General features: G+C 34.4%; 3 protein-coding genes across 3 annotated transcripts; all 3 read right to left on the bottom strand.

The window, feature by feature from the left end:
- Positions 1-11,087: 11,087 nt before the first annotated feature.
- On the bottom strand, positions 11,088-12,604 carry LOC139860486 (heat shock protein 90-6, mitochondrial-like). The gene is made up of 5 exons (XM_071849240.1): positions 12,497-12,604; positions 12,133-12,225; positions 11,717-11,946; positions 11,527-11,627; positions 11,088-11,299 (listed from the first exon to the last, which is right to left on the bottom strand). The coding sequence occupies exons 1-5, from the start codon at positions 12,602-12,604 to the stop codon at positions 11,238-11,240; spliced, it is 594 nt and encodes a 197-aa protein (XP_071705341.1). The 3' UTR covers positions 11,088-11,237.
- A 175-nt stretch (positions 12,605-12,779) lies between these two features.
- On the bottom strand, positions 12,780-17,381 carry LOC139857451 (heat shock protein 90-6, mitochondrial-like). Its single transcript, XM_071846204.1, has 17 exons — positions 17,253-17,381; positions 16,650-16,775; positions 16,450-16,523; positions 16,066-16,191; positions 15,873-15,969; positions 15,655-15,720; positions 15,417-15,563; positions 15,198-15,311; positions 15,046-15,084; positions 14,890-14,970; positions 14,654-14,758; positions 14,376-14,519; positions 14,152-14,244; positions 13,957-14,034; positions 13,584-13,835; positions 13,131-13,236; positions 12,780-12,946 (listed from the first exon to the last, which is right to left on the bottom strand). Exons 1-17 carry the CDS (start codon positions 17,364-17,366, stop codon positions 12,795-12,797), a joined length of 1,914 nt encoding a protein of 637 aa, XP_071702305.1. The 5' UTR covers positions 17,367-17,381; the 3' UTR covers positions 12,780-12,794.
- A 1,087-nt stretch (positions 17,382-18,468) lies between these two features.
- Positions 18,469-21,578, bottom strand: LOC139860485 (uncharacterized). Its single transcript, XM_071849239.1, has 2 exons — positions 21,040-21,578; positions 18,469-18,616 (listed from the first exon to the last, which is right to left on the bottom strand). Exons 1-2 carry the CDS (start codon positions 21,576-21,578, stop codon positions 18,469-18,471), a joined length of 687 nt encoding a protein of 228 aa, XP_071705340.1.
- Positions 21,579-22,021: the final 443 nt, after the last annotated feature.

Raw genomic sequence — 22,021 nt, 5'->3', positions numbered from 1 at the left:
TGTATTCGTATTTGTGTTCAAAGTATGAAAGTATAAACCATATAAAATGTATATAAAGTATATGTTTCTCAGCCCACGATTTAAAAGTATAAAAGTTATTGAAAAGGTGGGACTATGATCTCACCTCGAGTGCACGAGTATAAATGTACTTCACAAAGTAAACGTGCGGATGAAAGTTGTTTAGCCTTGACCTAAACAAGTAAGTTATATCAATACCGGGTAAGACACAAACAAGGTCGGTCGAAATGTGTTCAATTAGTCCTATGGCTCGTTACGACTCAATTGTATAGCATGTGAATCACGTTGTCAAGTTTCATGCAAGAATCAAGTATAAAAGAAGATTAGAACGATTGCATAAGCGTTTTGTTAAGTTTGACTAAAAGTCAAACTTGGTCAAAGTCAACGAAAAAGTCAACGGGGTCGGGTCGGGTCCCGAACTATTTTTCTGTGCTAATTATTCATATATAAGCATGTTAGAACAAGTTACTTGTGAATCGGAGGTCCATAGCATAGCAAACATTTCGCGTGAAATTGAAAAGTGAAACAGATTCTGGAACAAGGCATATGCCGCGCCGCGGCCAGAGGTGTCGCGCCGCGCCACTTGGCGTGGCCTGATGCCTGGTCAGTTTCAAAAGTTCAAGTCCTGATCTAAAATTCTTTTTAGCACAAAATACAAAACGTAAACACTTAGAATGCGTATCTTATATCGTTGGAAAGCTCTTTTGACAAGGAATACAACTAACCACTTTTCATCAATCAAAAGCATCAATTACAATAACCGAAATCTCGTCAAGTGATCATTAAAGGTTTGTTTTCAAAGTTTCAAGTTCATCAAATGCATTTTAAGTTTCGGGAATCCAATTCACACATATGATATGCCGTTTTGAAGGTAATGAAACATACATTACAACTATACATTTACAATTTACATTTTATGGCATTCAAGCATCAAAAAGTTCGTTTTAAGACTATCAAACCCTAACCAAAATCCACAAAAATCAATATTCATGTTTTTGAAGTTTTCTTAATCAACCTATGCATCAAAACGGAGCTAGTGATACTAGTAACAACAATTATAACATGAACTTTAACAATTTAACAACATTAACTCATCCAAAATACAAGATTAAGCAAACCTATTTCAAAAGTTCAAACTAGTTACTAAAAACAATAAATCGGGCAACAAATCATATATTCATGTTATACACGAGCCATAGACACTAACTAACACCATTTCAAGTATATAAAACGAATTTAGAGAAATTTAGTGTTTTTAGAAAGTTACCCAAACTTGATGAAATTGGTAAATGTAGAGGATGAAGAGAGGATCACGAAAATATAATTTATTTTGATGTTTGCTTCTTGATTTGGGTTTAGATGATGATTCTTTGTGAAGATCAAAAAGATGTAAAAAAAAAATGGAAGTATTAGTTGAAAGGAAAAATGGAAAAGAGAAAAAGAATTAAATGAATGGAGGAGGTGAAGTGGTTGACTAGTTGACCTAGTCACCACTTTTCCCTCTTGACAACATTGGTCCCTCAAGTTTCAAAGCTGGTGCGGGAATTAACCAAACGAATATTTTAAAAACGCTCGAGTAAACGAGTGATGTTATAATTAAATAACGGGAATATTATGAACGTTAGTCAACGGAAAATACGAGTTTAAATAACGAAAGATATTATTAAAAAAAAAAGATAGTGTTAAAAATAAATTTAACGGAAAAACGCGGGATGTTCCATTACCTACACCTTAAAAGAAATTTCGTCCCGAAATTTTGTTGGAAGTAGTAGTTGTTGTTTCTTCTTCAAAACCTTGCGTTGCAAATTCTACGGATATGTGAAAGTACTTCCTTGGGCATTTCAACGAACTTTGACAGTCGGGATTTTACGTTGGTTTAAAGTTTGGTTTCACGATTTACAGTTTCAACCGGTCCTCCTAGGAAGTGAAGTTTATCATTGATAGTAAGTTCATCGAAGAGGATAACAAGTTCTTGTTTCGCAAGATACGCCTTTAAGTTTGATACACAGAATGTAGGATGAACGGAGTTTGTTTGAGTCGAAAGTTCGAAGTGGTAAGCAACGGGCACAACACGCCCAAAGATTTCAAAAGGACTAAAAATATCGCGGATTTAGCTTTCTACGTTTCCGATGTAGTGACCCAAACTTTTCCATGTTTATATATATTAATTGAGATTGATATTTACATAATTAAATGTTTCCAACATGTTAAGCAATCAAACTTGTTAAGACTTGATTAATTGAAATATGTTTCATATAGACAATTGACCACCCAAGTTGACCGGTGATTCACGAACGTTAAAACTTGTAAAAACTATATGATGACATATATATGGATATATATATAGTTAACATGATACTATGATAAGTAAACATATCATTAAATATATTAACAATGAACTACATATGTAAAAACAAGACTACTAACTTAATGATTTTTAAACGAGACATATATGTAACGATTATAGTTGTAAAGACATTTAATGTATATATATATCATATTAAGAGATATTCATACATGATAATATCATGATAATATAATAATTTAAAATCTCATTTGATATTATAAACATTGGGTTAACAACATTTAACAAGATCGTTAACCTAAAGGTTTCAAAACAACACTTACATGTAACGACTAACGATGACTTAACGACTCAGTTAAAATGTATATACATGTAGTGTTTTAATATGTATTTATACACTTTTGAAAGACTTCAATACACTTATCAAAATACTTCTACTTAACAAAAATGCTTACAATTACATCCTCGTTCAGTTTCATCAACAATTCTACTCGTATGCACCCGTATTCGTACTCGTACAATACACAGCTTTTAGATGTATGTACTATTGGTATATACACTCCAATGATCAGCTCTTAGCAGCTCATGTGAGTTACCTAACACATGTGGGAACCATCATTTGGTAACTAGCATGAAATATCTCATAAAATTACAAAAATATGAGTAATCATTCATGACTTATTTACATGAAAACAAAATTACATATCCTTTATATCTAATCCATACACCAACGACCAAAAACACCTACAAACACTTTCATTCTTCAATTTTCTTCATCTAATTGATCTCTCTCAAGTTCTATCTTCAAGTTCTAAGTGTTCTTCATATATTCTACAAGTTCTAGTTACATAAAATCAAGAATACTTTCAAGTTTGCTAGCTCACTTCCAATCTTGTAAGGTGATCATCCAACCTCAAGAAATCTTTGTTTCTTACAGTAGGTTATCATTCTAATACAAGGTAATAATCATATTCAAACTTTGGTTCAATTTCTATAACTATAACAATCTTATTTCAAGTGATGATCTTACTTGAACTTGTTTTCGTGTCATGATTCTGCTTCAAGAACTTCGAGCCATCCAAGGATCCGTTGAAGCTAGATCCATTTTTCACTTTTCCAGTAGGTTTATCCAAGGAACTTAAGGTAGTAATGATGTTCATAACATCATTTGATTCATACGTATAAAGCTATCTTATTCGAAGGTTTAAACTTGTAATCACTAGAACATAGTTTAGTTAATTCTAAACTTGTTCGCAAACAAAAGTTAATCCTTCTAACTTGACTTTTAAAATCAACTAAACACATGTTCTATATCTATATGATATGCTAACTTAATGATTTAAAACCTGGAAACACGAAAAACACCGTAAAACCGGATTTACGCCGTCGTAGTAACACCGCGGGCTGTTTTGGGTTAGTTAATTAAAAACTATGATAAACTTTGATTTAAAAGTTGTTATTCTGAGAAAATGATTTTTATTATGAACATGAAACTATATCCAAAAATTATGGTTAAACTCAAAGTGGAAGTATGTTTTCTAAAATGGTCATCTAGGCCTCGTTCTTTCGACTGAAATGACTACCTTTACAAAAACGACTTGTAACTTATTTTTCCGACTATAAAACTATACTTTTTCTTTTTAGATTCATAAAATAGAGTTCAATATGAAACCATAGCAATTTGATTCACACAAAACGGATTTAAAATGAAGAAGTTATGGGTAAAACAAGATTGGATAATTTTTCTCATTTTAGCTACGTGAAAATTGGTAACAAATCTATTCCAACCATAACTTAATCAACTTGTATTGTATATTATGTAATCTTGAGATACCATAGACACGTATACAATGTTTCGACCTATCATGTCGACACATCTATATATATTTCGGAACAACCATAGACACTCTATATGTGAATGTTGGAGTTAGCTATACAGGGTTGAGGTTGATTCCAAAATATATATAGTTTGAGTTGTGATCAATACTGAGATACGTATACAATGGGTCGTGGATTGATTCAAGATAATATTTATCGATTTATTTCTGTACATCTAACTGTGGACAACTAGTTGTAGGTTACTAACGAGGACAGCTGACTTAATAAACTTAAAACATCAAAATATATTAAAAGTGTTGTAAATATATTTTGAACATACTTTGATATATATGTATATATTGTTATAGGTTCGTGAATCAACCAGTGGCCAAGTCTTACTTCCCGACGAAGTAAAAATCTGTGAAAGTGAGTTATAGTCCCACTTTTAAAATCTAATATTTTTGGGATGAGAATACATGCAGGTTTTATAAATGATTTACAAAATAGACACAAGTACGTGAAACTACATTCTATGGTTGAATTATCGAAATCGAATATGCCCCTTTTTATTAAGTCTGGTAATCTAAGAATTAGGGAACAGACACCCTAATTGACGCGAATCCTAAAGATAGATCTATTGGGCCTAACAAACCCCATCCAAAGTACCGGATGCTTTAGTACTTCGAAATTTATATCATATCCGAAGGGTGTCCCGGAATGATGGGGATATTCTTATATATGCATCTTGTTAATGTCGGTTACCAGGTGTTCACCATATGAATGATTTTTATCTCTATGTATGGGATGTGTATTGAAATATGAAATCTTGTGGTCTATTATTATGATTTGATATATATAGGTTAAACCTATAACGCACCAACATTTTTGTTGACGTTTTAAGCATGTTTATTCTCAGGTGATTATTAAGAGCTTCCGCTATCGCATACTTAAATAAGAACGAGATTTGGAGTCCATGCTTGTATGATATTGTGTAAAAACTGCATTCAAGAAACTTATTTTGTTGTAACATATTTGTATTGTAAACCATTATGTAATGGTCGTGTGTAAACAGGATATTTTAGATTATCATTATTTGATAATCTACGTAAAGCTTTTTAAACCTTTATTGATGAAATAAAGGTTATGGTTTGTTTTAAAATGAATGCAGTCTTTGAAAAACGTCTCATATAGAGGTCAAAACCTCGCAACGAAATCAATTAATATGGAACATTTTTAATCAATAAGAACGGGACATTTCATCCGAAACGGACTACACTTTTCCAAGGTGCGATTTTTAACGTTACGCGGTTTCCCACATGGAATTCGAAAGGTTTACGTCTAACATTGGCATAGCTCCTTTGACGACTACGGGCCGTCTCGAGCCTTTCTCGGATTGGAACGATTTTAACGGTTACTCCATGAATGAGTCTGGGTTCGGTGATTTGATTATCATTTACTTGGTTCTACAAAAGGAGAATGACGTTTTCGGTCATATAAGATTTCAAAAGTTGTGACGTTAAGACTTGAATGATAACCATCGTTGTAAGAGAATTTGGTTAAAGGCAAAAACTTTTTTCAAGTAAATTTGAAGTTGATAACGCAAACTCGTATTATGGTTTCCAAGGTTTGAATCGTATGTTTGCTTGGTCCTTCGGGTTGTAGTTGATGTGTTGTACTCAGGTCTAAACGTGGTCCCGAGGCTTTTTGTAAGGCACCCCGAAATTTAGAAGTGAAAAGAGGATCTCGATCCGAAATGAGGTACAGTTCTTTTAAGATACCTTTGAACAAGATTGTTAGGACTTGAAATGTTTGTTGGAACAAGTTTCCGTTTCTCAAGAATTTCACGCATCGAAAGATTTATCGGTTTCTGAAAACGTTCGTAGAGACTATTCACCCTCGTGGCGAATGTTAGTATAATGTGAAGAGCCTCTCTCTCCATTGAGAATTTAGAATAAGGATTTCCTTAAATAGAAGTGCGAGTGTGATGCGAGAGGAGTTTCCGCCTCGATGTGAGCATGACAAGCATATTGTAGTTCGTCGATAAAACTGTGCGAAAACGAGATAGTATACATGTGTAACATATGGTTGAAGTTGAAAGAATTCGTCATTCATTAGGAAGCATAATTATGGTTCGACAATAATCGAAAGTGTGTCCCTGGTATGGTTGTTATCAGTATTCTCGGAGTTTTCGGATATCCAATCAAGAAGAAATGAAGTCATGTATATGGCACATGGTGGTGATTAGGTTGATCGAGTCCAACCACCATCACGTGTCATTAGAACTTTGGTATAAATTACCGTAATATAACCACGTTGATCGAGGATCGTTATATTACGCTAACTCATACCTCCATTCCCACATCACTCCACAGATTCAAGTTCGTGTAACCGTGAAGATCTAAAATGAACAACGTGTAATGACGTCTCAAACGTGACTCGTATTGAATCGAAAGAATTAGTTCAACTCTGAAGAAGCGTTCCCGAGGGAAGTGTATAAATGATTGTTCACGTCAATGCGGTTCAAGTCAAACAATAATGTCTTTAGGCGCGAAAAGAGTAACGAATTATGACAACAAATAGTACGCAACCGTAGTGATAAGTAGTGATGACGATACTCACCTAGAGTAGTGATGGTAACTTTACAACACTCGTGGATAGTAAGATGAGACGGTGGTGAAATAACAACCTCGGAGACAGTGTTCCCGAAAAAGTATGACTAATGAAGTCGTCGTCGTCCTTATGCGTATGAATTTTGAATTTACGTGTGTTACCAGAAAGTTGCAGAATACGAGTTCGTATGATGAAAACTTGGTACCATTAAGAAGTTTTCCAAAGAATGATTCAAGTATAATGCACAAGTAGTCAAGTAAGTGCTATCTATAGCAAATGTATGCCAGAATGCAATGGCTAACTATCCAGTTGTAGTCTAGACTCACTAATGTGTCCTAACGACTCTGTCAGACACACTAATGCACATCCTAAATCCCTACAACCAACGCTCTGATACCATCTGTAGCGACCCGACAAAATCGTCATTGACGGCGCCGCTAACTTAGGTCCCGTTACGTGGTCGTAGTCCCTATATGAGACTCGTTTGACCAAAATTATGTCGCATTCATTTGAAACGTATATAAGACTTACAAAGTTTAGTTTACAAACGGTTCGACAACAAGTTTAAGTTTACAAAAGTATAAAGTATAAATGAAATAAACTTGCGACATAATATAAGTTGAAAATCACGGTTGCTATAAATAGCGTAAGTATGTATGCTTTAAGTTTGAATCCAAAAGTACTATCGCTAGCGTATGCATGTATGCTTGACTCCAAGCAAGTAATCAAAATGTGCGGAAGCATGTATCAAATAGCCAAGTATGAACCTGAGAAAACATGTAGAAAACTGTCAACGAAAAACGTTGGTGAGATCATAAATGTATTTGTAAAAGTAAGTTTTTGAATCACAAGGTTTAGTATCAAAGCGTATACATCTCTAAAGATGCGTTTGTATCAAAGCGTATACATCTCAAAAGATGTTGTTTGTAAACCATAAGATTTAGTATAAAGTGAATATCAAGCGTATACATCCCAAAGGATGTTGTCTGTATCACGAGCACCCAATTACCAAAACTTAACTGAATCTTACCTCTGCATAATAGCGTTAGAACCTACACTATACACCGAAAATACGTTTCATCCGTCAGATGAGGGTTCGTCAAACCCGTATGGCCACACAACATAATTTCTCGCTCACACCCTACAAGTGTAACTAATGGTAATTGAACTTGAGGATTTTTGTTCTAACTCGTATGTGTCTTTGCTCTTGTATTCGTATTTGTGTTCAAAGTATGAAAGTATAAACCGTATAAAATGTATATAAAGTATATGTTTCTCAGCCCACGATTTAAAAGTATAAAAGTTATTGAAAAGGTGGGACTATGATCTCACCTCGAGTGCACGAGTATAAATGTACTTCACAAAGTAAACGTGCGGATGAAAGTTGTTTAGCCTTGACCTAAACAAGTAAGTTATATCAATACCGGGTAAGACACAAACAAGGTCGGTCGAAATGTGTTCAATTAGTCCTATGGCTCGTTACGACTCAATTGTATAGCATGTGAATCACGTTGTCAAGTTTCATGCAAGAATCAAGTATAAAAGAAGATTAGAACGATTGCATAAGCGTTTTGTTAAGTTTGACTAAAAGTCAAACTTGGTCAAAGTCAACGAAAAAGTCAACGGGGTCGGGTCGGGTCCCGAACTATTTTTCTGTGCTAATTATTCATATATAAGCATGTTAGAACAAGTTACTTGTGAATCGGAGGTCCATAGCATAGCAAACATTTCGCGTGAAATTGAAAAGTGAAACAGATTCTGGAACAAGGCATATGCCGCGCCGCGGCCAGAGGTGTCGCGCCGCGCCACTTGGCGTGGCCTGATGCCTGGTCAGTTTCAAAAGTTCAAGTCCTGATCTAAAATTCTTTTTAGCACAAAATACAAAACGTAAACACTTAGAATGCGTATCTTATATCGTTGGAAAGCTCTTTTGACAAGGAATACAACTAACCACTTTTCATCAATCAAAAGCATCAATTACAATAACCGAAATCTCGTCAAGTGATCATTAAAGGTTTGTTTTCAAAGTTTCAAGTTCATCAAATGCATTTTAAGTTTCGGGAATCCAATTCACACATATGATATGCCGTTTTGAAGGTAATGAAACATACATTACAACTATACATTTACAATTTACATTTCATGGCATTCAAGCATCAAAAAGTTCGTTTTAAGTCTATCAAACCCTAACCAAAATCCACAAAAATCAATATTCATGTTTTTGAAGTTTTCTTAATCAACCTATGCATCAAAACGGAGCTAGTGATACTAGTAACACAATTAAAACATGAACTTTAACAATTTAACAACATTAACTCATCCAAAATGCAAGATTAAGGAAACCCATTTCAAAAGTTCAAACTAGTTAATCAAAACAACAAATCGAGCAACAAATCATATATTCATGTTATACACGAGCCATAGACACTAACTAACACCATTTCAAGTATACAAAACGAATTTAGAGAAATTTAGTGTTTTTAGAAAGTTACCCAAACTTGATGAAATTGGTACCAAAATGTTGAGGATGAAGAGAGGATCACGAAAATGTAATTTGTTTTGATGTTTGCTTCTTGATTCGGGTTTAGATGATGATTCTTTGTGAAGATCAAAAAGATGTAAAAAAAAATGGAAGTATTAGTTGAAAGGAAAAATGGAAAAGAGAAAAAGAATTAAATGAATGGAGGAGGTGAAGTGGTTGACTAGTTGACCTAGTCACCACTTTGCCCTCTTGACAACATTGGTCTCTCAAGTTTCAAAGCAGGTGCGGGAATTAACCAAACGAATATTTTAAAAACGCTCGAGTAAACGAGTGATGTTATAATTAAATAACGGGAATATTATGAACGTTAGTCAACGGAAAATACGAGTTTAAATAACGAAAGATATTATTAAAAAAAAGATAGTGTTAAAAATAAATTTAACGGAAAAACGCGGGATGTTACAATAAGATTGCCTGATCTTCATCATCTATCTTGATGTCTATTTTTTCAAGATCAAGCATGACTTTGTTGAAGTCATCTACATGATCTTCTAGCTTTTTGCCTAGCACCATTGAGAAAGTATACAACCTTTTCTTCAAGTATAACCTTGTGGCCAATGATTTTGTCATGTAAAGACCTTCCATCTTGGACCAAATACCCTGTGCAGTCGTTTCTTTAGAGACTTCTCTTAAAACTCTATCACCCAATGATAAGATGAGTGCACTATGTGCTTTTTCCATGTTTGTCTGCTTATCTGCATCAGACATATCGTTTGGAAAAGCATTAATGCCTTCAAGAGCTGTTGCACAGCCATTCTTGACCAACAATGCTTTCATCTTGACCCTCCATAGACCAAAATCATTCCTACCATCAAACTTTTCTATATCAAACCGTGTATTCACCATTATCCCCAAATCAGACTCGCCGGAACCCTAATTCTCTTCTTGATCTTTCTTTGATTTCTTGTTCAATTGCTTCGTTCCAGTCACGATTAGACCAGCTCTGATACCATTTGTTAGCAATTAAACAACAATGAGATCACAATGAATGCGGATTTGATTGATCGAAATAGACTTTATTCGATAATCATTGATTACAAACGATTACAATGTAAACTATGAAAAGTGAATTGTAAAATTGATGAAATGTTATGAATTAACTTTCTACAGAACGATTGACTGCTATTTATACAACAGGAATTAAAGAGTCAATGAAAGTCAAAATTCGCCAGTCTGGAGAGGAGCGTATAACAACCTTTTGTAACGATCTTGATCTTCATTTTTGACTATTGACATAATCAATCCCTGGACTTAGAAACTATGCAGAATTGTCACATTACTACCCTGTACTTCACAATGTACTACTCTCGTACGTGAAAGAGTTTGAGTATCATTATTATTATTACTGGCTTTGATTTTCTTTCTTAATTTATTGCATATTGATTTTCTTTATTATTTTGTTATACTTATCGTGCCAGTCACATATATCTACTAGAATGGAAAACGTAATTTCATTGCAATGATTTTGTAGATGATTTAAGTTAACAATAACCGGTATCATATAAGGTAACAATATTAAATGATACAGACACACAGAATCTCTGTATTTTTTAAAGTTATTTTCGTTGACTGAAACTAGTTATTTTGGATTATTTTATATGATTGAATACAATAGAAATTTTACAACTCAGTATTCGAAAACATTATTCATTAGTAAAAGTTAAAACTGCATGGTTAAGAGGAGAAATGGAAGGGGGATTACCAAACAAAATATAGACCAGGGTCAAAATAACATACCCAAAGATTAAAACTTTCTACTATCCAAAATAACATCCATCAATATCCAAAATAACATCCATCAATAGCCGCCATTTATAAGAAACATGAAGTTTTGAATCTACTAGCTAGTACTTAGCAATAAAGTTTGATACCCATGGTTCACCATATGTCTAATCTTCTAAAGTTAACAACGTCTCTTAGCGGGCCACCATCTTTCATCTTGATCTACTCATTATATAATTTTTTATTATCATATGAAACCGCCTTCCCATCAATATAAACTTCCTCTGCAGTTACATAATCAAACAATTGTGTAATAAACAATTATTAATACATGACCTAGTAAGCTTATTTTTTTTGGAACACCAAAGTCGCAGCACACACACACATATATTATGTCATGTAGTAAAGAAGCCCTTTAATTGGTAGTAAACTTAATATTATTATTATTATTATTTTATTAAAAGCAAAGAACACGTTTCACCAATTAAAAAGGTTATAAAGAAGGAATTACCCCTAAATTGGCGTTCATCTTCAGACACGAGACCCCCGTAAGCATAAGCACATGAACCTTTAGTTGAAACCCAGAAAATCTTCATCTTCATTGTATCCCATCTACAAACACACACACACACAAATAAAAATAAAAAAGAATCAATAAAAAAAATCAAGTAAAAATATTCCTAAAAAAAACCGTTTCTTACCTGTCAATAGCTTTAATGAGTGAATGGAGGTAACAAAAAATGATCTCATCAGCGGTTGGTGGGTTTTCATCTTCATATGTTTCAACCACCACAATGCAATGTTTAAAAGGCGATGCATCATCAACATCTTGTTGTTGAGTCATCGTCCATCTGTTCAACAAAGACTTGCTACTCTCCTCATTAAAATAGTCAAGAAACTCCTTATACAGCTTCAGTGTTGGAATTTCAGTCTGCATCAAATCAAACCAAATAATTAAATTACATTTTTTATATATATATATATATATATATATATATATATATATATATATATATATATATATATATAATATATTTTTAACAGACATGATAGTAAGTTAGTAACACCATTTTTCTATTAAGATTTCAAACTTGAATATAGTACAAAGATCACGTACTGTGAAACCACAGATAATCATACTAGTAGCATATAAATCATTAACAGCATTCAAGGCGTCTTCATCATAATATTTCTTGGTCTTGAAAGCAGCCTGCATCACATATTTACAGATGAAAAATATATATATTAATTTAGAAAGACTAGTACTATACACCAAAAATTGGGTCCATAGGGTCAACCATTTGGGTCCATTGGGTCTCGAACCATTTGGACCCGAACCGTTTCAATTTTGGGACCGTTTGACCCGTGTCCCGCTTGGGTCTCGACCCAAACCCGACCCGTTTGCCAGGCTTAAGTCTATTCGTATTCACGTTCCTACCAAAAGTAGATTTTGTTTATTAAAAGAAGAAAAAAAAACGTACACTCAATGCATGAATAATTCCATGTTCAGGGTTAATCTCAAGCACTCTCCTACTACTGCTACTCACGGAATTCAGATTTGAAGAGTCACCAACCGTCTGTCCCTTCATCAGCCTGAAAGTTTAAATATATATATATATATATATATATATATATATATATATATATATATATATATATATATATATATATATATATATATATTTATATTTATATATATATATATTTATATTTATATAAATAAATAAATAAAACGTCTTGATTAAGAAAACAATTCCATATTTTCTTCGACAAACCAAATTACCCGGATACGATAACACATGGAGATACTGTTAAACGGTTTGAAACTTGGACGTCATCAACCTTATCACCCAATATTTTCTTCATCCATATACAAAATTGTTCAAATTCCTGCTTCATCTCTTTTTCCTTCTCCTCGTTCTTGTTGTCACCTAAACACATAACATATAAGTACATACATTTCAGAACAATAAAACCAAAATTTATTTATTTATGTATGTATAATACCAACTAAATTGTCCTCATACACTAAAATAAAACTGAATAATACTGTTTGTTTATCATCATCCAATACAATCATTTTTGCCAAACTTGTTTTCAAGTCTGAGGACTAACCCAATATAAAGTCTTCCTTGCTGATGTCAACAAAGTTTTTTCCCTTGTACCATTTGAGTTCCCTGACAGCAAATTCATCAATAGGATCATCAACAAGAAAGAGTACCTGCAGAAAAGCAGCCCATAAATATATAAATATAAAATATTAAATAAATAAATGTTTTAAACAGAAACGGAAATTTGTAGCGACACTATATTCGCCAATCAAGACCTATCCACCAAATATTGGGTCCATTGGTTCTAGAGAAAACAAAGGGAATGGGTCCAATATGGACGACCCATCTTTAGTCCATTAAAATAAATTAATTTTACTCAACCCAACCCGTTTGGACCTGACTGGTTCGAACCATTTGAATTTTGAGACCTGTTCCACCCATGACCCGTTTTGGCCCAACCCATTTGGTTCTCAACCCACGCCGACCCGTTTTCCAGGCTTACATATAACTAACTTACCTGGAGATCCTTGTCACATAGTCTCTCCATTACAGGATTAACCATTGCACTCTCTACATTATCAACAGCAACGTAATATATATCCTTTTGGTCTGGTTTCATGTTTTCAACATATTCATCCAAACTGATCATTTTACTACTGTGTGACGAGAAAAACCGTAGCAACGGGGCAAGACGATAGTGATTTTCATGGTCTTCAATGCATCCCAACTTCAAATGCTTCCCAAAGTTGTCCCAAAATTTCTCATAGTCCTAAAAAAAGATAGAATACTATTAGCAGGCAACAAATGAACAAAAAAACAGAAAAAAACATATGAACAGAATAATAGGTTACAATGAATGAATGTTTAACGACAATGGAAGAGTAAATTACCTCTCGGTTTTCACCCTTGGATAGCAAAAGAATCATGTCAAATGCCTTGTGCACCAATCGTTTCCTCATTATCCGAACCTTTTCAAATATAAATTTACTAATTTAGAATACATATTACATATCCACCTTTATATAAATAATAATAATAAAATAATAATAATAATCAAAGATGAATGAATGTGAGATTGTACTTACAATGGGGCTATCTTGGAAAATTTCACGTGATACATTCAACGGAAGGTCGTTAGAGTCGACAACACCTTTAACAAAGCTTAGGTATCCTGGGAACTACACCCACAAAACAAATAATACAACAAGACAAAAACCATGAACAACTATTTCAAAGGTTTCAAAATGTCTCTATCATCAAGTATTATTTATTAGTATTAGTATAGAAGATAAAGAAAGATTGAATTTACCAGTTCTGTGTCGAAATCGCTAGAAATGAAGACATGTTTAACGTAGAGCCTTATATTCTTAGTTTTTATATCATCAACAATCTCTTCCTCCTCCATTGGGATAATTGCAGGCACATATAGAATTGAGCTAAATTCAACATCTTCCTGCAAAAACAAATTTTAAAAAATTTCAAATCTCAATATACCCATTTCTGCTAACAAGGTCAACACAATATATATAAATTATTATATGACCCACAGCTAAACTGTTCATGCTCAAATCATCATATATTTCTCACCTCGGTTGTAAAGTGAGAGGATGCTAAAGGTTCTAAGTAGTCATTGAACGCCTTCTTGTATAATTCATTATATTCGGCTCTTGTAACTTCCTTTGGGTTTCGAAGCTATTAATAATAAATAAAAATATAATAAATGTAAGACTTATCATCCTGAACATGTTGTTGCACAATACTCATATCAACACACACACACACACACACCCACCCCCATTATAAACAACATTCAACTTACTTACCCATATTGGCTGAATCTCGTTAGTGATGAGTTCCCAATCCCAGTATTTCTCAACAATCTTTTTTTTGGTTTTCTTTTTAATCTGTAACAACAAAAGAAGTTGATAATATAATATTTACCATGCTTTGTTCAGTAAATAATAATAATAATCTCTCACCTCAACGTCAACCTCAGCTTGATCATCGTCAACCTCAACCTGTTTTAGAAAAATAGAAATAAAGTTGACACAAAAACAAAATACTCATCAACAACAAAGGATACAGGAACATTGCATCACTATAAACTAAATCCCAGTAAGTTTAGAATTACCTCTTTCGTGTAGCCTTTTTCTTGCCACGTGTAAATTGGAAACGAAACAACTTGTGAATGTTTTTTAATGAGTCTCTGAATTATATCCGGATTAGCAAAACCTTTATCATCACGCTGCAGGCAAATAAAACATAGATTGGTATTGTCATCAATCCACTTCTAAAGATTATTAGACAACAAAAATAAAATAAAATAAATTTGGTTTTCAAATAGACCGACCTTAAGATGCAATTTAATTGAAGTTCCTCTAGGAATGAATTTGTCAGGATCAGTTTCCTCTCGGATAATGTAAGACCTAGAATTATAAGCCTCTCCTTCCCAAACGTATTGCTTATCAGATTTGGGACTCTTTGTTGACACCACAACCTGTTTTTTAATGACATATATAAAATAAGAATCATGAACAAATTATTAATAAAAAAGAGGAAGTTTCCTAAACGTATGAAACAAAACACACCTTATCTGCAACCAGAAAGGCTGAATAAAATCCAACACCACCGAACTGACCAGCATCTTTGCTATCCTGTCGTGTACAAACGTTTGCATTAATAAATGATTTTTAGTTCTCTAATCCTGTCAGACACTATAATTAAATGTTTATGCATTTTAAAATAATAATAATAATTAAATATTAATTGAATATCTAAATGGTAAAAGAAGTGGGAATTAAGTAACCTTAAAAGCTTCCAAGAACTTTGCAGTTCCAGTATCAGCCACAATTGTTCCTAAAGAATCCACAAGTTCATCGTGGGTCATGCCAATACCAGAGTCCCTGAATAGGATAGGACACTTATGTCAAAATTATCATTATTATGTAAAGATTTAACCAAAAAATGCTTAGCAGCTGTTCAGTAAATCTAAATCTTACGTGAGAGTAATTATTCCGTTGTCTTGATCAGTTTGAATGCGTATGTCAAGTTCAGGACCACCCTCCAAAAGCTGTGGCTCAGTAACACTTAGCAACCGAAGCTTGTCCAACGCATCACTTGCATTGCTGAAACATATATATATACATATAAGTGTTTTTAGTTACGTGTTGCTCGGCGAGTACTCGGTCAAACTAAGTCAAACTCAGAAAATTGGTCAAAAATCAGTCAATGTCAAACTTGGTCAACTTCCGAGTACTACTTAAAAAGTCCTGACCGAGTAGCGAATTTTGAAACACCATTCAGAATATACAGATTATTATTATTATACTAATCAACCAACAATCATGCACTCAAAATTAATAGATCTCTAGTTTTAAACTTGCCTGATTAGCTCACGAAGGAACACCTCTTTGTTGCTATATATACTGTTAGCAATGAGGTCCATAAGCCGACTTACCTAAAGCATCAAATCAAATAGAGACATTATGATAGTGATTTACTTTGAAAGAAGAAGAAAAATTAAAAAATAAACTCAAAAAAGTGTATACTAAAAAACAGAGTAAAAAAGTTCCTGATTGCACACCTCAGCTTGATACTCATACTTGTGCACAGGATCAAAAATGTTAGTCTGAAAATTTGAAGAACTCGACTCATACCACCGATTCCATGTCGGAATCATTCTTCCCGGTTTCCATCTGACGTCAGCAACCTGTTTATTTCAAGTACAATCAACACAAAACGATAAATACTTTTAAGCCAACTCACGCCCTAACCCTAAGCCGATTAGCAATAAAAACGTCATGAAATTGATTCAAACAAACGGCACTACTATATGTGTATTTTCAGTTATAATTTGACCGACTTCACGATCTAGTTTAGGTTTTGAATCTAATTTAAGAGTTACATATACTGATATACATAACATACATTGTCCATATATCTATCATCATTCATCATCATCGTCATCCTCATAGAACACGAATTCGTAGCTTGAATCGTTAATTAATACGATTACGTATATATATTTCTTATTAATTTATATATTTCATCATTCGTCATCGTTATCCTTTTATTTCAACTGTCGAGTTCGATTTTAACGTACAACACGAATTCGAAGGTTGAATGAGATATTTACAGCTGAAATTGTAAAATATAATACTCCGTAAGAAAAATGAAAGAATAATACCGTTTGGTTAACATGAAGAGAATATACGGACACTGCTGCAACGGCAACGGCACGGCGGCGATGAGCGCCGTTATTGAAGAGAGAGTTGACGGAACGCCTTGACAGTCGGTGCATTGTAGTAGAAAGGAGAGGAGAGTGAGTGAGTGAGCGAGCGAGCGAGTGAGAGTGAGTGAGTGATTAAATATTTTTTATTTATTTAAAATGTGAATGTGAAAATGAAATGTGAATGTGAATATGTGATAATAAGCAACGGTTTTGGCAGGAAGCTTCCGGGAAGGAAACATTTTACATTTTATTTTACTTTTATTTATACGGATACGGATATACAGGAAGGCTGTGTTTTGGGAGCCACAAATGATCATGTTTGTGTTGAGGCTAGTGGTGTTAATAATGGTGTTTCATCGACGCCGGATAACTTGATTTGTCCGGAGACAAATTTGGGTAAACCAAACGGGATGCAAGGTGAAAATGTCAAGTCGGAGTTGGTTGATTCGTGGTTACTCCTTATGTGGTGAACCAAAGAATTGAGGTGGACGTGGGTAGCTCGAAGAAGCCAACGCGAGACGGTTTGCTTAACAGCAAGGGTAAAGAATGTAAAAAAAAGGCGAATTGATGAGTTTTTGAAGTCAACTACATGTAACGGGACGACTTGATAATTTGGCCAATGTTGTTACGGGTAATAGCGCAGGTAGAAAATTATGTATTTGTGCGGATACGCCATGTAAAGGTTTTTGTCGTGATTGGCATGTTCATGCAGCAAATTTCGTAAAGACGAGGTGAACAATATTGGTGTTAAAGTTAGAGCTAAGACGAAAGATAAGGTCAAGAAGAAGAACGTGATGGATAGCTCGTTTTGTTTACAAGATTATAGTGATGATGAAGAAGTTGGGGTGACGATTCAAGAAACCTTCATTGACAATCAAAGAGACGGTGCTTGTAAATGGCCTTACGTGGGTTCGGGGTCGGGTTTTAGATAAAGGGACTTTTTTTGATGAGTTTAGGAAGGATGGTTTCAAAACCCTAAGCTTTATATTTATAGTTTTCCAAAATCTCCACGGCCAAGCGTCGCCTCCAAGAGTTAAGCGGCGCATCCTCGACGGATTCACACTCAAACTCTGGCTTTAAGCGGCTATTCACAAGCGCTTCATTACTTCAGGTGGCGCCTTAAAGCACCAAACGGCGCCTTGTTCATCATTCATCTTCAATTTCTGGGAATCTAAGCAGCGCTTTCCATCTCTAAGCGGCGGCTTCTATGATCTTCGAACTTTCCGTTTTCTCTGTTGAGGTTCCCAGGCGGCGCTTGTGATTTGTTGGTCTTCATTTTAAGTATTTTACAAGCAGTGCCTCGAACTAGCAGGCGACGCCTGTCTTTTGTTCAGCAATCCAAATTCCTTTGTATTATCGATCCCAGCTTCCTCCCGTCCATAACTTCATTCAAAACTATCCACATTCCTGAAATCAACTTGTAAAACCATAAGTACCGAAAGTGCATGTAATTGACCTGATTCCAACAAAAATACCAACCATAGTGCCTATAAATAATATTAAAAACATGTATAAATTAGGCACTATCTGGGGACAAGTTACACTTCATCTATTTTGGAGGATTCTCTATTTTGATAACTTGAATTACACATTAAGTGTAATAGGTTTTACACCACTTACATTTAGTAGGATTCTAATGAGTATGGAAAAGATATATATGCGTTGATATTTGTATTTCTATGAGACACCCATCTAATGTATTCTCATGTGAACCCGCCTTCGTGGCCCAGGGTAGAGGTCAGGGGTTCGATTCCTATCTCCTTAGAAGCCCCTAGGGAGGTTTTATCATCCTGCATCAATGAATTCGGCTCGATCCACATGCCCGTACGGATTGATGGATATGGTCCCTGAAGTGTGAGTCGGGTTTTCGCCCGAAAGTGCGTGCGTGCGTGAAAAATGATCGTTGATCACACCTAAAGGTAATTATGTGTTTAGAATTAGGTTTGAGTGCTTTAATTAGGACAACTGTGTTTGATGGATTGTTTTAACTCCAAAACTGTGCAAACCTCGTTCGAAATCTGTATTTCGAGGGCGTAAAACAGTCTATCGGATTAATGCACTCAATTGGATTGAGTAAATTAATATCTACGGTGACTGAACCACGGTAGCAGCCGAAATTTAGTTGGATTGAGCTTGATTGTAGTATCACGAGGTGATTGTGATAAAGTAACGTTAAGGTAAAAAAATGTTGTGTAATGAATGACCCATGGGGTGTATTTATAGGTGCCAAAAGTTTGTTAGAGAGAATGATGATGTGACATGTGTCCCTTTCATGATCGTAACAAACGAATCCTAACAAACTTTCCTTGATTTATGAGGTGACGTGGCATACACACTTCACTCCTATGTTTTGTCTTTTGAGGTGTCCGTGTACAGGCTACCAAATAGCCGGTACACTTGACCGGGTGGAAGGGCTTACATGTGATCATATCCTGTAGTCTTCAAGTATTTCCTCACGACAGTTTACACCCGGGTAATCTTCTAGACGGTTCACATGTCTTAAAATATTTATGGTATTCGTGTGTAGGCTACCGGGTGGTCGGCACACATGACCGGGTGAAATGACTTACATGTAATCATAGTCTAAAGTCTTCTAAGTATTTTCTCACGGTAACTTACACCCGGATAAACTTCTAGATGATTCAAGTGTCTGTGACAGCTTGTCATTGTATATATGTTTGTCTTATAGCCGGTTTGTATGACTTAATCATTATACACGGATAAATCGGTCTCACGGGTTTTGGTATGATTCAGTCTCACCATTTATCTTTGTCCCGGATCTTGGTGGCAGTGCCATTTACAGGCTTCATTTAGTGAATGTGTGGAGTCATATTGAAAATATGACTTTTTTAAGACGGAGTTAATATGCGTATAATCAATCGCAAATGTGGTTAAGTTCTTTTTGGGTGATGCTGACAACAACCTTTTCTCATAAAAGTGAGATGTGAGTGTGAATTGGTGTGTATTATACTTGTCCTTTATCCCGTTCGGCTTCCATCTATTTATAGGCAATGTACGTGTTATACTTTGAGAATACATTATATCTTATCATTTCAAAACTTTCTGTCCTTTGTTATCCATTCATTTCAAAACTCTAAAGCTTTGCTTATGAATTATATACTTTCGGTGGCCACATTTCTCTTTACCTTTTCTTTCATTATTGACTTTAGTAAATATGGTATCGTAGTAACCTTATTCAAATATAATGAGTAGTTTAGTATTATCAACTTTATATATTTTATATTTTATACTTATTCGTTCTAAAAAGTTGTCTACCTTACTATTTTTGTTTATCACAAAACTATTTTCTCTTAATCTAAATAACAATAAAAAAACTATCTCTAAATAACAATAAAAAACTATCGAATTTCTAATAATGCCATTTTTATTATTGGCAATGTGATATTCATCATAACAATTAATTTATTCACTACTTTTTATAATAACTTCCATTAATTAAAAAAAACTTATATAACTTATTAAGTGAGAGACAAATTAAACAATTCGTAAATATATCTAAAATTTAATAAAAAGTCAAGCGAACAGTTTTTTCAAGACAAAGGAAATATTACATATTCTATTAGTTATTTTGTATGTAATTCAATCATACTTTTTTTTTTTTTTTTTTGGAACGGCAGAAATTTTATAAAAAACTAACAAAAGTTAGCAAATATACAAAGATTAAAAAGAATACAAAGAATTTTGAAGCCATGTCGTCCAGTTTATTCTAGACTTATGATACCTAGAATACAACCAATTAAACGCAAAAACAACAATGTCATCAAATAGAACTGAATTCCGAGATCTTGCATCCTTGAAAATGATACTATTTCGCTTATTCCAAATGTTCCATAGAACTGAATGGGTAATCACTTTTAGAACGATTCTTTGGTTGTTCGTTATTGGAACACCGTCGACCGAAGCCCAAATATCATCCACCGAGTTCCAAGCTGGGATAGTCAAGTCGATCCATAACTGAATGCGAGCCCAAATAAGAGAAGTGATCGAGCATTTCGCAAATAGGTGGTCTGCAGTTTCATCCAAAGTGTTACAAAGGCTGCAACTAGAGTTACCCACATCAATGTGACGGTCAAGCAAATTACTCTTGGTAGGGAGACGGTTGAGACGGAGCCTCCAATTAAAAATATTTACCTTAATAGGGACAAGGTTGCACCAATCAGTAGGCCTTACAAAATTACCGAATTCATATGAGTCTATAATAGACCTGGCATGAGAAACACTGAAGTTGGAAGAAGGACCCACCCACATCCATTTGTCCATATCTGTCCCAAAAGAACACCCGTTAACGATGCTAAAAAGGTCGGTTAATTGTTGTTGTTCGTGACCACCTCTTGGTTCACGTCTCTAAGTCCAATTCCATGCATCGTTACAATGTTTAGAAGCAACCGTAGACATCATGTTATTATCGAGAGCAAGTAGTCTAGGGAAACGTGAAGCTAAATTAGATTCGCCAATCCAAATGTCAAACCAAAAACTAGTATCCTCACCGTTGCCGACTTTTTTAAACATTCTGGAAGGAGCAATAACGTTGCTCGAGTGTATAGTCTCAATGGTTTTGAAAATGGTAAACCATGTACCAGGAAAAGATGGTTTACCAGGCAGAACATTAAATTGATTCGGGCCGTGTACGTTCGTAATAACTTTCGCCCAAAGTGCATCTTTGTTCATATAAAAGCGCCATCTCCATTTGTATAATAAAGCGC

The sequence above is a fragment of the Rutidosis leptorrhynchoides genome, chromosome 7 (genome assembly GCF_046630445.1).
Source record: "Rutidosis leptorrhynchoides isolate AG116_Rl617_1_P2 chromosome 7, CSIRO_AGI_Rlap_v1, whole genome shotgun sequence".
Lineage (NCBI taxonomy): Eukaryota > Viridiplantae > Streptophyta > Magnoliopsida > Asterales > Asteraceae > Rutidosis > Rutidosis leptorrhynchoides.
The sequence above is the reverse complement of the archived record's forward strand: the minus strand, read 5'-3'. Positions and strand labels throughout refer to the sequence as shown.